The sequence below is a fragment of the Epinephelus fuscoguttatus genome, linkage group LG19 (genome assembly GCF_011397635.1).
Source record: "Epinephelus fuscoguttatus linkage group LG19, E.fuscoguttatus.final_Chr_v1".
NCBI classification, from domain to species: domain Eukaryota; kingdom Metazoa; phylum Chordata; class Actinopteri; order Perciformes; family Serranidae; genus Epinephelus; species Epinephelus fuscoguttatus.
In genome coordinates, this window is record NC_064770.1 from 9650497 (window position 1) to 9663885 (window position 13389).

At 39.7% G+C, this 13389-nt stretch overlaps 1 protein-coding gene, 1 long non-coding RNA gene and 1 other non-coding gene across 3 annotated transcripts; 1 reads left to right on the forward strand and 2 right to left on the reverse strand.

Moving 5' to 3' along the window:
- Positions 1-678: 678 nt before the first annotated feature.
- LOC125880019 (uncharacterized) lies at positions 679-3752 on the reverse strand. The gene is made up of 2 exons (XR_007448008.1): positions 3389-3752; positions 679-2461 (listed from the first exon to the last, which is right to left on the reverse strand). It is a non-coding gene; the product is annotated as an uncharacterized LOC125880019 (long non-coding RNA).
- A 298-nt stretch (positions 3753-4050) lies between these two features.
- trnat-cgu (transfer RNA threonine (anticodon CGU)) lies at positions 4051-4122 on the forward strand. The gene has a single exon. It is a non-coding gene; the product is annotated as a tRNA-Thr (tRNA).
- A 1198-nt stretch (positions 4123-5320) lies between these two features.
- On the reverse strand, positions 5321-7396 carry LOC125878947 (pentraxin fusion protein-like). The gene is made up of 4 exons (XM_049560489.1): positions 7372-7396; positions 7172-7239; positions 6700-6907; positions 5321-5847 (listed from the first exon to the last, which is right to left on the reverse strand). The coding sequence occupies exons 2-4, from the start codon at positions 7221-7223 to the stop codon at positions 5442-5444; spliced, it is 666 nt and encodes a 221-aa protein (XP_049416446.1). The 5' UTR covers positions 7224-7239; positions 7372-7396; the 3' UTR covers positions 5321-5441.
- Between the last annotated feature and the right edge of the window lie 5993 nt (positions 7397-13389).

Consider the following 13389-nt stretch of genomic DNA (forward strand, 5'->3'; position numbering starts at 1 on the left):
TTGTTGGTTTTTCACTGCAATTTAATCAACACATCCTTTGTTTATTTTCACAAGAGAAATGTATGAAGATTATTGCTTAAATACACATTTATAAACATTCAATTGTTTGTTGAAAAATGCCTAAAAATGGAGACTATCTGACATGATATCAGATGTTAATAATCTCTGCCGATGTGACTCAGGATGAGCACAGTGCTGCCTGCACATGACTAAACCACTGACCCCAAAACATAATGAGGACTAAAATAGCTCATGAACACACAGTACTTGAACTTGCACACTGGTGATTTTTTTCCACTGTTACTCAGATACAACAATAACTAACCAGTTTAAGTTAATATGTGGGCTTGAAAGCCAAGGAAATCACTGACCGCATCAGTTTGGTTTTGATTTTTGAGATTGAACTGTCAGTCTGAAGGAGCTTTAAGTGTGGAATGAACAAGATTTTGCAAAGGCAACTTTGGCTTTAATAGTATATGTTTTATGATGTCAAGAATATGTATTTGTTATTTATTTTTACCATCATCATAGCCCTTTAATTGTTCCAGTATTTTTCCATTAATATTTTCCATCTCATATTCTATAAGGCTTTTTTCCTTTTGTTTCAAATGGAGCTTCTGCTGCTCCTCCTTTTCATATTCAACATGAAAGTGACACAAAAAGCACATGATGCAGATATTATTCAAACATATTCCCTTTAATGGTAGCCATGGTAATGGTTTGTCAAAGTTATACACAGTAGTGCATACAGTACATTGGCAATGAACCCCAGAAAGTAAGCAGGTACAGAAGTAAAAGTGAACAAAACTTACTATTATCAGACTAATTTTTTAAACACCTAGTAAGTAATTTTGGATGACAGACTGAAAACAGTGTTGGTGAAAATGTAAACATGGACAAATTAAAACACACTCACAAAACACATCAGACTACACTAAATAAATAGACTAACCTTCACTTCCAGTGCCTTTTCCTAAGCATGAAAAATAAACAATAAATCAAGTTAAGGATGAATTCATTTCCCAGTGAACTTCTTAACTGTGCTTTTTGTGCTTATTCTGGTGTTTGGGGTCTTTCACCTAGAACCACAATAATTACAGACCACGGTGGCTGAAGGCACACAAACATATGTACCACTGACTGACCTGCTGAACTCAGCCTAGACAAGACCACAGCCACATATTCCCATCAAAGTACTGCAGTGTCCCTGCAACATCATAACCTGACACCAACTTTTAAAGAGTGAAACAAACCACTTATTTGGGAGTCAAATCCCCAGACCCAATTTACCTTTGAAATTCTAGTGCTGGATAAAATTATTGATAGGAAATGCCCCACCTCAATGAGGAATTATTAAAACAGAGAGCCTCCATCAGTGTTCATATTATATAGCCTGCTGTCTCAAGATCTCAACTTAATTATCATATTTAATGTTTTAGCCTAATATCCAAAGATAGAGATTTAACTGGAGTGTTTTTTTCTTCAGACACTGTTTAGTGGACTTAAAAGTTATCTATAGTCACACGAATCTCAACATAGAGATAATGATGGTCGTGATGTAAGAAAATTAGATAATTATGTCAGTGTCTTGGGTTAATAGTCTTAGAGAAATTAATAAGCACTGCAAAAACATGAGAAAGACATAACATGACTAACAGTTGATACTGAGGTAATTATGTTGTGATTTTGTGATGACAGGTTAAAAAATGTAGTAGTAACCACAGCTGCATTTGACTTTTGTACCAGATCCAAGTTTAAAATTCTAAAGCATCTCTCCGCTGACCCAATGTCTTCACCCTTAAGCACACACTGGAAGGTGTTTAAATAAATGGCATCATCTTATAGGGTTTTTCTCGACAGTAATGTCCTTCAAGCTTGGCAAAAAAAAAGTCAAAGTGCAAAGTTGCCTTGAGAAGCTGTTATGATTTTGTGTTAGTATTATTCAGGCCAATTTAACATCCAAACCACAGGGACAAACAGACAGAAGGATAGGATGGAGTTTTGTTGCTCGGTTTTGTCTCCCCATCAGTGCTCCTGACCTCATCTGGGACGTCCTGATGTTGCTGAACATGCTTGATCTTCAAGTGTGAGCAATTACATAATCTGCATTGTCACTCCAGACAGCATCACGATGTAAACTACTCTGGGTGACGTGAAATGTCCAGCAACAAAACGACATGTAGTGGGTGTCTGGCCTTGGTGTGTTGGTTTTCAGTGTTTTCTCAAGAGTATGTAGGTCATGAGCAGGATGAGGCCTGCAGACAGGCCTGCAATCACAAACTGGTGGATAGAGAGGACATTTTCCAGCGTGTGGATCCTCTCCTCCATGGCACTGGTGTGGAAGTAGTCATAGATGCCAGCTCCAATGCTCCACAGCGCCCACACAGCATCCAACACCAGCGGCATGGTGAAGAACACAGGGAGGCTCAGCTGCAGCAGATCAGACAGGCTCTGTCAACGACTGAAACACAAGACATGCTCAGAGCTCAACTGGGCACTGAGCAATGCTACATCTGAGGGTGAATGGCAAAACTTTAACTGTAGAATGAAACTGAAAATTCACAGAGTTGTATTCTTGCCAAATTATTTCCACTCTGTCAGGGACATCGGACAAAAGCTCAAGCTTTGAGTAACATGCAAAAATCTAATTTTAATTATTTTAAGAACAGGAATATTTCAAAAGTCACAGCTATCTAGTCCTGAGGCACTGACTGAATCATATGACACGGCTTTAATATCCTTTGTAATGCCTGTTTTATATAGCTGTGGGTTGGGATATATGATTTAAATCTATATGATGATAAACATTTTTCAGATTTCAGAAACACTAGAATTAGTGAGAAAATTATGCAAACATAAAAATAAAATAATTCAAATTAAAAGGTGTAAGACAAGACTTTAAATAGCTCACTTTTAAATGTAATTATTAATTTCAACAAACGTTTTTTAAAGTTACATCAATAGTGAATTATCGTCCATAAACTGATGTTATTTGATATGCCGAATTCAAGAAAGGCTCACAATGACAACGACAAAATCTTCATTCATCCTTTGCCTTACACTTCAGTTTGTCTATCAGCATGGGTTTGTCAAATTCCACTTTTTTAAAGTACAATTTGGCATGAGAAAGAAGGCTTGCTTAAATGCTGTTAAATGAGTGAAATTAACATACAGTAATAACAGTAGCAACAGTAACAACAACAACAACAACAATGCAACCCCACATACTTGCAACACTACGACTAACGTTAGGTCAATGTCCAGGCAAATAATGTATCTTACACATAAAATAAGCAAGCGGAGTTATTGAAGTCACCCTCTGCTAGCAAGCTAACGCTTTAGCTCAGAATTGTTCTTAACCGAATTTTCACCGAGTCATTTTACTTACAGCATGAGGTTCCTCTGAAAGTCACAACGGTCGCACCATACGATGCAGGAAAATGCGACTATTATTTTACCATTGTAAATCAGTTGTCATCATGTTTGAAGGAAATATTAAAATCCTATCTGCTGTGGGCCACTGTAGCTACTTCCGGGTGTGTTCGCGATCAATACTCCCTTCACTTGTGTATGGCGAGAAAGGTATGCCAGACTTCAATTCCACTTTAAGTTGCTCGACCTTACTGACCGTTAAAAATAGATTAAAAAAAAAAATTAAAATCAACAAAGCCACCTGTTGGGATATTCGACCGCATACAAGATATTTGTGGTGGTCGTTTTTATTTTAATTAGTTCGCAGCACATGAGGTCCCATATGCTGAACGTGGGGAAAATACATTGACAGCATGAACGACTCCCTTCTAAAGTTACAGAGTCGTGTTTTTTGGTGTTTTGTAAACATTAAAAATAATGTCTGAACTTGTGTGAACGTGCAATCAGTCCGTTTGCTGGTAGAATAGTCAAAACGGTCTATATTTTGAACGGAGTTGGGAGTTATATTTGTCTCCTGCATTCTCCCTAGTAGACACCGATGAAAGTAACATGATGCCGGTTCAGAATGTTCTTTAAGATGTCTTGAAATTCATATATTGTGAGGCGGTAGCACTGCCAGGCGCGGTGGCCAAGTGGTAAGGCGTCGGTCTCGTAAACCGAAGATCGCGGGTTCGAACCCCGTCCGTGCCTGTCATGTGATTCCCACTGTGTTTTTTGATAGAACGTTCCTTTGTAGATTTCGCTAACACGAGCGGAATGGTTGAAAAGTTGGATATACACATGGTATAAGTGAATTATACATGATGATGTTGTTCAACTACTTCAACTGTGAATATGAAAGTCACACAATTGAGCCAAACAAATCACACTGGACATTGTTGCCAACAGTGCAGTCGTGACTCTTAGTCTACACAGCTATTTATTTATACTCATATTTATTTCACCGGTCAATTATTCCATTATGTACTTTGCATACCTGATGCCTCTTAGTCCAGGGCACCTTGTGTGCTTTCATTTATCTGTAAATGTATACACATGTATGTATATAAGCGTATATATGTGTGATGTGTATGTATATTTTATAACACTACGTGATTAAATAAACCAAAATAAAATACAAAAATCTTTGGTGTTACTGGTTGTGGGTGAAAGCAACTTCTATTCTTAGCTGTTCTCCTGTTGGAGAAAGTCTCCAAAATGTCCACAAGAGAGCGCTAAAAGAAGCAGATTTTGAGAATCCTTCAATTAATGTGTAGCTGGCTGTACGCTTTTATCATTTATTACAACATCCAAGTTCCATAAGATGTAATGATTAAAACAATTAAACCACTGTGTTTTTCTGGGCTTACTTGTAATTATAATATTTCACATTTCAGGTAGAAAAATCATTGCTTGCAGTTGAAAAACGAATTATTTTGAAGCATAATTTATGGAGCTAATTGTTCCCAGCATTATTACATTAATATTAGTCCTATTTGTAGAGATTGTAATAGTGCAAATTCCAAAACACCTTTAATTAAAAGAATACAAATCAGTTAATATTAATTGTTTTTAGGGCCCCCTGAAGTTTTGGGGCCCAGGACAGGTTACCTGGTTTGCAGTCTATCCTTGATTTTTATATATGTAATTTTAATTCTGTTTTTCAAGGGTAATGTTAGATATACTGTGTGTGTCAAAATCATACCATTAAAAGCAGGCTATGAAAAGCTATCCAATGGACATATCATTTAACATATAAAATTAATACAATAACTGAACTAAAATGATTGATGAAAATGATTTGGTGTATCATGTGGACACCTGGAAATAACCATTCTACTGTAGTTTTGTATATGTAGGGTGAGTACTAGTAATGATGTAATAATATTCACCACAACAGACAGCAGCATATCAGCATACATTTTTATTGGACTGAGAAGAACTACAGTGTGACCTTAATGAAAGTCAAAAAAATTAGTTAACATCTTTATTACATGAGTGCCCAGATCTGCAAAGCTTTCTCCGCCGAGCTATAGCTCACTATGAACAATGTCCACTTGCCCGTTAACTTTAAGCAGCGTGGTTTCCCAGTCAAAAACATTTCCTCTTGGCACTCTCTTCCCAGAGTACATGTCTTTGATCGTGCTCTCTGAGAGGACAGAGTCCCACATGTTTACATCAGAGATCTCCCCAACAAAACTCTGTTTGATATCAAAATCCCCCAGATAATTATCAGGATCTTGTCCGATGATAACCTTGCCTCCGGGGCGGATCGTGTGACCCTTCTTGTAAATTTTGGTCAAGCTTTTCCTTCCGTCCATGAAGAGAGTAGCCGCACCTGAACTGGAGTCCCATGTGGCACACAGGTGGGTCTGCAGAGCACCGAGCTGAGGGACTTGGAACAAAACACCTTCTCCACTGAGGTAGAAGGACAATCTAAACACACATATGAACAATTCATTAGAGTTCTGTAGGTTTAACTATGCAAAATAAGAATAACACACAGTTGTTGTTAACTTAAATGCATGACCTTGACTGTGTGATGATGTAAAATTAGGTTTAATATGATAACTCATGAATACGTGTCATGACGTGTCGTGCTCCCACTGCTCCCACTGGTAGCAGTGGGAGCACTATTGTTCAAACTATGTAGCTGTTTTGACTGTGTACATCTCTGTTTTCTGTTTTTTTATTTGTATTTTATTTTAGTGCACTTGAAGCCGTGGTAGGCAGTTTCATTATGGCATCATGGGGCAAAAATCCCATAAAAATTTGAGCATATTGCCTACCCCAGCTTTAACTATTGAAATGAAGCAGTAGTAGTAGACCCGTTTGTAATGGCAGTATCCGCTCTTGTACTAGTAGTGTTGTTTGTAGTGGTTGTAGAGGCAGAAGTATTGTTGGTAACAGTACTAGAAGGAGTTTTGTTGGTTGTAGTACTTGTAGAAGTGCTTGTAGTGTTGTAGTAGTAGCTGTTGTAGTCTGTTCTTCATAGCATTGGTAGTATTGTTAATAGTTAGAGGTAGTGGTAGACGTATTTTTAGCAGCAGTAGAAGTTGTGGTACGAGATTTTTTATTAAAAGAAGTACTGTTTGTAGTAGCAGTAGTGGCTTACTGTAATAGTAACGGTTGTTGGTGTTTGCAGTATAGTAGCTGCAGTATAATGAGAGCAGAAGTAGTAGTGTTTGTAGTAGTGGTAGTAGTATGAATGATATTTCTGTCATGAAAACCAAAGTGAAGTTTAATGGGATATGATCACTAAATATATCAGCACGTTGTTGCGTTTACCTGCCGTCCAGCTCACGCCACACATTCAGCTCATCATAGTCTCCAGTCCTGTATGCAAAAAGGATGACCTCGCGCTCACCGCTGAGCTCTGTGGCCACACGCATGCACAGTGTGAAAGCCCGCAGGTTCAGGGGCTTCAGAGGGACCATCTCCACATAACTGTTACTTGTGTCCGTAGAGAACACCAAGGTCTTAATGATCACGCTCCCTGAGACATCAGAATATATACAGAGTTACAAAAAGCAACAATAACAAATCTTTTTTTTACTTTAAAAAAAAAATCTATTCCAAAAAATTACTTAAAACATTAATTGGCCATTTTCAGCCTATCAACTCATCACTTAATTAACTATTCATTTTAGCTCTATTTAAATTTGCAGACCAATGCCCTTGAGTTGAAATCAAAACATTGAATTTATTCTTTATACATGCACAGACATGCACATAAAAACACAAAGGAATCATATATTACCGGACACCACCACCGAGACGGCAACAAGGAACAGAGAGGCCGAAAGTCTCATTTTTTTTGGAGCAAACCTGAAAAAAGAGACAATTTACTCTTTAACTCATTCCACGCATCATGCGATGTTAAGGTAAATGTGTCAGTAGTTTTTATGTGCAGAAAAGATTATATAAAGATATAAAAGCACAATGAAAGTGTATACATACTCTACAGCTGAAAAGGCTCTGCTACAGGCAATCTGAGCACGGGGGTTTTATAGTGGGATACCCCAAACTCATGGTTACATAATGTAATGGTGTGAGATAGGATGAATGTGTATAAACTAGATCACATCTTATCAGTGTTCAGAGGGTAGACAAACACATACAGGTATGCAAAGTTCAGGTATTGTGAAAGGCCCTTGTCAGAGCATTTCTGAGCATCATGCAACTATCAGGTTACAGACAGCAAACACCAGACAGGGGCAAATGAGGGGAACACACTGAATAATATTCAGCCTTTTAAAGAGCCTTATAAAGACTGAAACTAACAATTAACTGATCCTAATTACAGGTATTGTTTGTCTATCCAAAGTTTGATATATGTTCCCCTGGAGTCATTTCTGTAGCGGATGATGATGACGAATTTCTAAATATAAGAAAATACTAAATGAGTGACTGACACTTCTTTGAGAGAGGGTAGGTACTAATGGAATTGACTGACAAACCCTCAATTTACAACTGGTCTACAAAAACAGAAATCACCCAAAGCTGGAATTCACATTCTGACAAGTTGAGCCTTTGAGAGGCCAGTAACCACTTGAGCCTGTTTTCTATCACTGATCAAGGAAGAAACTGGGACCAACAAGAGAAACCCCACACTGTGAACTGGAGCACAACAAATAACTAACTTTGCAGTTAAAACGTTAATTAAATATGTTTAAGTAACCACCTGAAAAGTTACACTTGTTGTTTGATGCTACTTTGTGCCTCTCCTCCACTACAATTTGGAAGCCGCTATCATACTTTCTACAGTACATTTATTTGACAGCTTTAGATACTAGTGGCTTCACAGGTTCAGATTGTTAATGCCAAATATAAATTATGTTGTAGTAATAAAAATGAAGATACCAAGCAGTATATAAAGTAATTGAAACAAGCTCCAGGGCATAGTGATTAGCACTATCACCTTGCAGCTAGATGGATCCCAGTTCAGTCGTGCTGGCCGACTGGGGCCCTTCTTGTGGAGTTTTTATGTTCTCCCTGCTTCCTCCAATAGGTCAGTTTAATTGGTGACTCTAATGAATTGGCTGTAGGTGTGAAAGTGAGCATGAATGGTTGTCTGTCTGGGGACCTGTCCAGGGTTTGCCCAGCCTCTCACCAGTGTCACCTGGGGTAGGCCCAAGCCCCCTGTAACAACTTTTTTGAATGGAGACCAAACTACATAATGTGAAAACACATGAAGGGAGCTATTACTTGCATCATAAGGGTTATTAAAACATTATCCTATAGAAATGAGACAAATGCAACTGTTTCATCTCTCAGGAAATACGTATTCAACTTCCCACCATTTCTGAAAGTGACTGCCCTCACTGTCGTGTTTACAGCTCTTTGCTGTGGCCATGTCTGCTACCTAGCACGAAATGTTTGCTGTTATATAACCATTTGTTTGCTTTGCTTAACCAGTATTGTGTGGTGAGCCACATATAGTATATTTTGAGCAACAAAACACTCACTCATACAGACACGCAGACACACATATGTGTGGAGGGTGCAGGACCTCTGCTTACATCCTCAGACAACTGTCAACTTGTGTATCTGAAAACGGCAGGGCATAGCTAACTATCACATGATGACCCAGCACTGTACGATCTAATAACAGCAGCACACACATAAGCCAACATCACCTTAATTGGGCTGCACTGCTTGGACATGGTACTGTAGAACCATGCAGAATGTTGCATGGGTCGGACAGTCTATCATGGGTGACAGAAAATACAGTACTCATGTATTGTACTCATTCCCACTGACAAGACTGACCCAGTTGTGGTCCATGTGGGCCATTCAGATCTGTATGTGGACAGTGTTGTGGTGTAAATTGGCTCCCCTCAAACCAAAAAACACATTGTGATGTTGAACAGTATTCAGTAAAAATTGCTTCCAGTAAAATAAAAGAAAATCCAGAGCACTCTGCAGAAAAACAAACAGGAGGCTGAACAGGAGTCTAATGCAAGAAGGTTTATTCCATGTTCAAAGACGACATCCAAATAAACCCATTTGAGTTGGTGGTCCGGATCAAGAACTGAACTCAGAAGCCTCGGGCACGGACCTTTATACCCAGTCTCTCTGTCTTTCTTGCTCACTTTCTTAAGTTTTAAGCCAATCACATGTGTCGAACTACTATTGTTTTTTCTTCAGTTCACAGACACATCATTATTTACCTCATCTGATCCCTGGAAGCCCCCTCGGACTGCCCCCTCCTGTAGAGGACGTCAGAGAGGACCAGTCCAGCTTATCATCAAAGAGGACCCCCAGATATCTGTAGGTGTGCACCACCTCAATGTCCTCCCTCTCTATGGAGACTGGTTGATGGTGTGACCTCTTCCTTCTGAAATCCACCACCATCTCCTTGGTTTTGGTTGGGTTCAGGGACAGACAGGACTTACTGCACTAGTCCCTAAAGGCATCCACAAGGTCCCTGTACTCCTGCTCCTGATTGCTCCTGACACAAGCCACAATAGCTGTAACGTAGAGTATTTTTTGTATGTGGCGTGAGTTGTACTTAAAGTCCGCTGTGTAGAGTGTGAACAGTGCTAATACAGTTATTGTAATATGATCATACTCGCCACTCTTTCATGTATCCCAATTATCTAGGTCAGATCGAGTGTGTACGTGTGCAGGTGCTTGGACTGACCTTTGGATGTGTGTATTTTCCCAGGACGTGCACGTACTGCGGTATGTATTAGCCTGCCCAGTCGGCCTAGTCGCTGGTGTATCCTAGTTACAGCCTCAATGCGTAGAGCAGCTTCATCTCTCTCCACAGCTTAACTTTATGGGCAATAGTTATGTTACATAATTGCATCATGTCACTAAGTAAACTAAGTACAATAAGTTAAAATAACTCTTTGTTAACTTTTGCTTTCATACAGGACATAAACAGAGGTCATCTCGGTGACAGTCCTGTGTTTGTTGACCCATCCACCTCCAGAGGCCTGCTTTCCAGCTCTTTCCCCACTAATTCACTGCAACAATAAACTCCTCCCTGTCTACTGGCGTCTTCCCACCATCTCTCAAAATCGCTGCTGTCACCCCGATTCTAAAAAAAACCTGGACTCAACCCTGACATCCCAAATAACTTCAGGCCAATCTCCAACATACCCTTTCTGTCCAAACTACTGGAACGTGCTATAGCTTCCCAACTGAAACACCACCTCTCAATCAATAACATGTATGAAACATTTCGATTACACCACAGTACTGAAACTGCCCTCCTCAAAATCACTAACAACCTCCTTCTCTCCTCTGATACCGGAAACATCAACATCCTCATCCTCCTCAACCTCAGCACTGCCTTCGACACCATCAATCACTCCATCCGTCTCACCCGACTTGAAACCGTCTTTAACATCACTGGCACTCCTCTCAGCTGGTTCAAATCATCTCTCTGACAGACTTCAGTTCATCTCAGTTCATCAATAACTGCAAATCCCCCACTGCTCCCCTCTTCCAAGGTGTCCCCCAAGGTTCAGTTCTCAGTCCCCTCCTCTTCATCCTGTACCTGTTCCCCCTTGGTCACAAAATCCGCCGTCATGGTCTCCAGTTCCACCACTTTGCTGATGATATCCAACTCCTCATCTCCACCAAGACAATCTCCACTGCCACCCACCCAACCCTGACAAACTGCATAAATTAGATAAAACCCTGGCTTCAAACCAACTTCCTCCAATTAATCTGCAACAAAACTGAAATTATCATCATTGGACCAGAAGCACTCACCAAATCCACCTATAACTTCACCCTCAGCATTGACGGCTCCACAGTATCCACCTCTCCTCACATCCGAAATCTTGCCGTCATTTGTGATCAATCCCTCTCCTTCGACCAGCACATTAAACACATCACCAAAACAGCCTTCTTTCACCTCAAGACCATCGCCCACCTCCGTGCATCCCTCACCTCCTCAGAGACAGAAACCCTCATCCACGCCTTCGTCACCTCCCGTCTGGACTACTCAACAGGATACTCTATGGCTCATCTTTAAAATCCCTCAATAAGCTCCAGTATATCCAGAACTCTGCTGCTTGGCTACTCACCCACTCTCGCACCCCTGACCACATCACCACCACTCTGCATAAGCTCCACTGGCTCCCCATCCCCTAGAGAATCCACTTCAAAAGCCTCCTTATAACATACAGAGCCCTAGATAACCAGGCCCCAAACATCTTTGAGTGCCTTGAAAAGTGCCATATAAGTATAATGTATAATTATTATTATTGTCCCTCTTTATAAGACCCACTGAATGACATTGTTGAACCAGCAATTTTGTTGTAACACTTTACATGTTACCACCACATAATGTGGTGTGAAGAGGTCAAAGTAATTTCACATCAGACCGAGCTGGGAAACCCCAGTCTCAGGTAATTTTCCTCTCAAGGTCTACAAAAAGGCAGGGTTATAGCCATTTGGAGCACTGATATTAACCAGCATCACTGACTGTCTCTGGATATTTGCCACCACAATGATAATCCTGTTGTGCGTTTTTAAATACCGAATGAATCTGATATATATTTGTGAAAAAGAAACAATTAACAAACAATTTACATTTAACAGTCTTTCAGTTTTTGGCATTTATTTAGAAAATACTAAAATGTTTTAATTTCTGTATTTACAGTTAAAGCAAGAAAGAGCTCTGTTTGGGGCGTTAGTGGCTTAGTGGATAGAACAGGCACCCCATGTATAAGGCTGTTGCCACAGTGGCCCAGGTTCGATTCCAGCCTTTGGCCCTTTGCTGCATGTCTCTCACTCCCCATTTCACACTTAGCTTTCCTATCAATTAAAGGCAAAAAAATGCCCCAAAAAATATTTTAAAAAAAGAGAGAGAGCTCTGTTTATACAAAGCTGGTCAAATAGCCGCGGCTAACCTTGGCTGCTTTCAGGGACAGGCTGTCTGCCAATAGTTTCCTCAGCATCTCTGTCAGATCCACCCCTTGCTCCTCCACAGCACCAGCCTCTCGCCCAAATATGGTCACTCCTGGCTCCCAAAAATAAAGATGTCTGTGGCCAAATTGCCAAACTCAATATTTCAAAACAGGAGTCGATAAACCAGTGGGTTTAGTTATGGCAGCTACATCCAATAGTTTTACAGTCCGTGGTTATCCTACATAAATAATGCAGCAGATAAATCCAGTCATTATATAGAGAATACGCCAAACAAGTCCTGCTAAAAGTTAACCAGCTTAGTTTACCAGAGCAGGCTAGAAGACACAGTCTGTGGACAGCACCTAAAAACAAGTTCATGGTAATGAACACAGTTCCATGGATATACATTTCTGTGCCTCTATCCGACTGACAGGTCGCCGTGAATGCAACTTGTCAATCACAAGTTAGCCATGCCCTAAAGTATATCCTGCTCTCGTGTCTATTTCAATATAAACAAGACCATGCTATACAAAGGGAACATCAAATTGTACTGAGAAAGACTTAAATTAGGGACGGAGACCATAAACTCTTTAGTTAAATGTTTACTAAGGTAATAAACCACATGAAAACTGGGGTCATTTTCTCATTGGCTTACATGTAATTGGGCTTCTCTTTGCAGCCAGTGGAGTCACTCCCTTGCTGGCCATTAGAAAGGCAGGTTTAAGGCACATTTTATACAGTCTATGGAGAGCACCTTGCCTGGGTCCAGACTGGTGTTAAATCTGACAGCCATTTAGCCTCGGTTTTGAAATAAAAATGCGTATTAGATTTAGTCACATTTTAGTCATTTTTATCCTTCATATTTTAAGTCCACAAAAATTCAAAACATTTAAGTCAACGAAAATTTGGTCAACTTTCAGTCATTACATTTTCTGTATTTTTTTTTGATTTTTAAACTAATTTAGTTAGGCTTATTCAGGCTATAGCTACAAATAATTTCTACACACTGACAAACTTCCATTCCTCCAGCAGTTTTTGACAGATTTAAGTTGTAATTTATGAGCACACACTTACTGATCATCATCTGAAAAGTTCAACAACTCTCTA

Bases quoted from the DNA above. Each gene is read 5' to 3' on its own strand.
- LOC125878947 (XM_049560489.1), bottom strand. From the start codon at position 7,223: ATGAGACTTTCGGCCTCTCTGTTCCTTGTTGCCGTCTCGGTGGTGGTG. The intron at 6,908-7,171 runs GTAATATATGAT...CTGATGTCTCAG, and splicing joins CGTCTCGGTGGTGGTGTCCG to GGAGCGTGATCATTAAGACC. The intron at 5,848-6,699 runs GTAAACGCAACA...ATGTGTGTTTAG, and splicing joins TGGCGTGAGCTGGACGGCAG to ATTGTCCTTCTACCTCAGTG.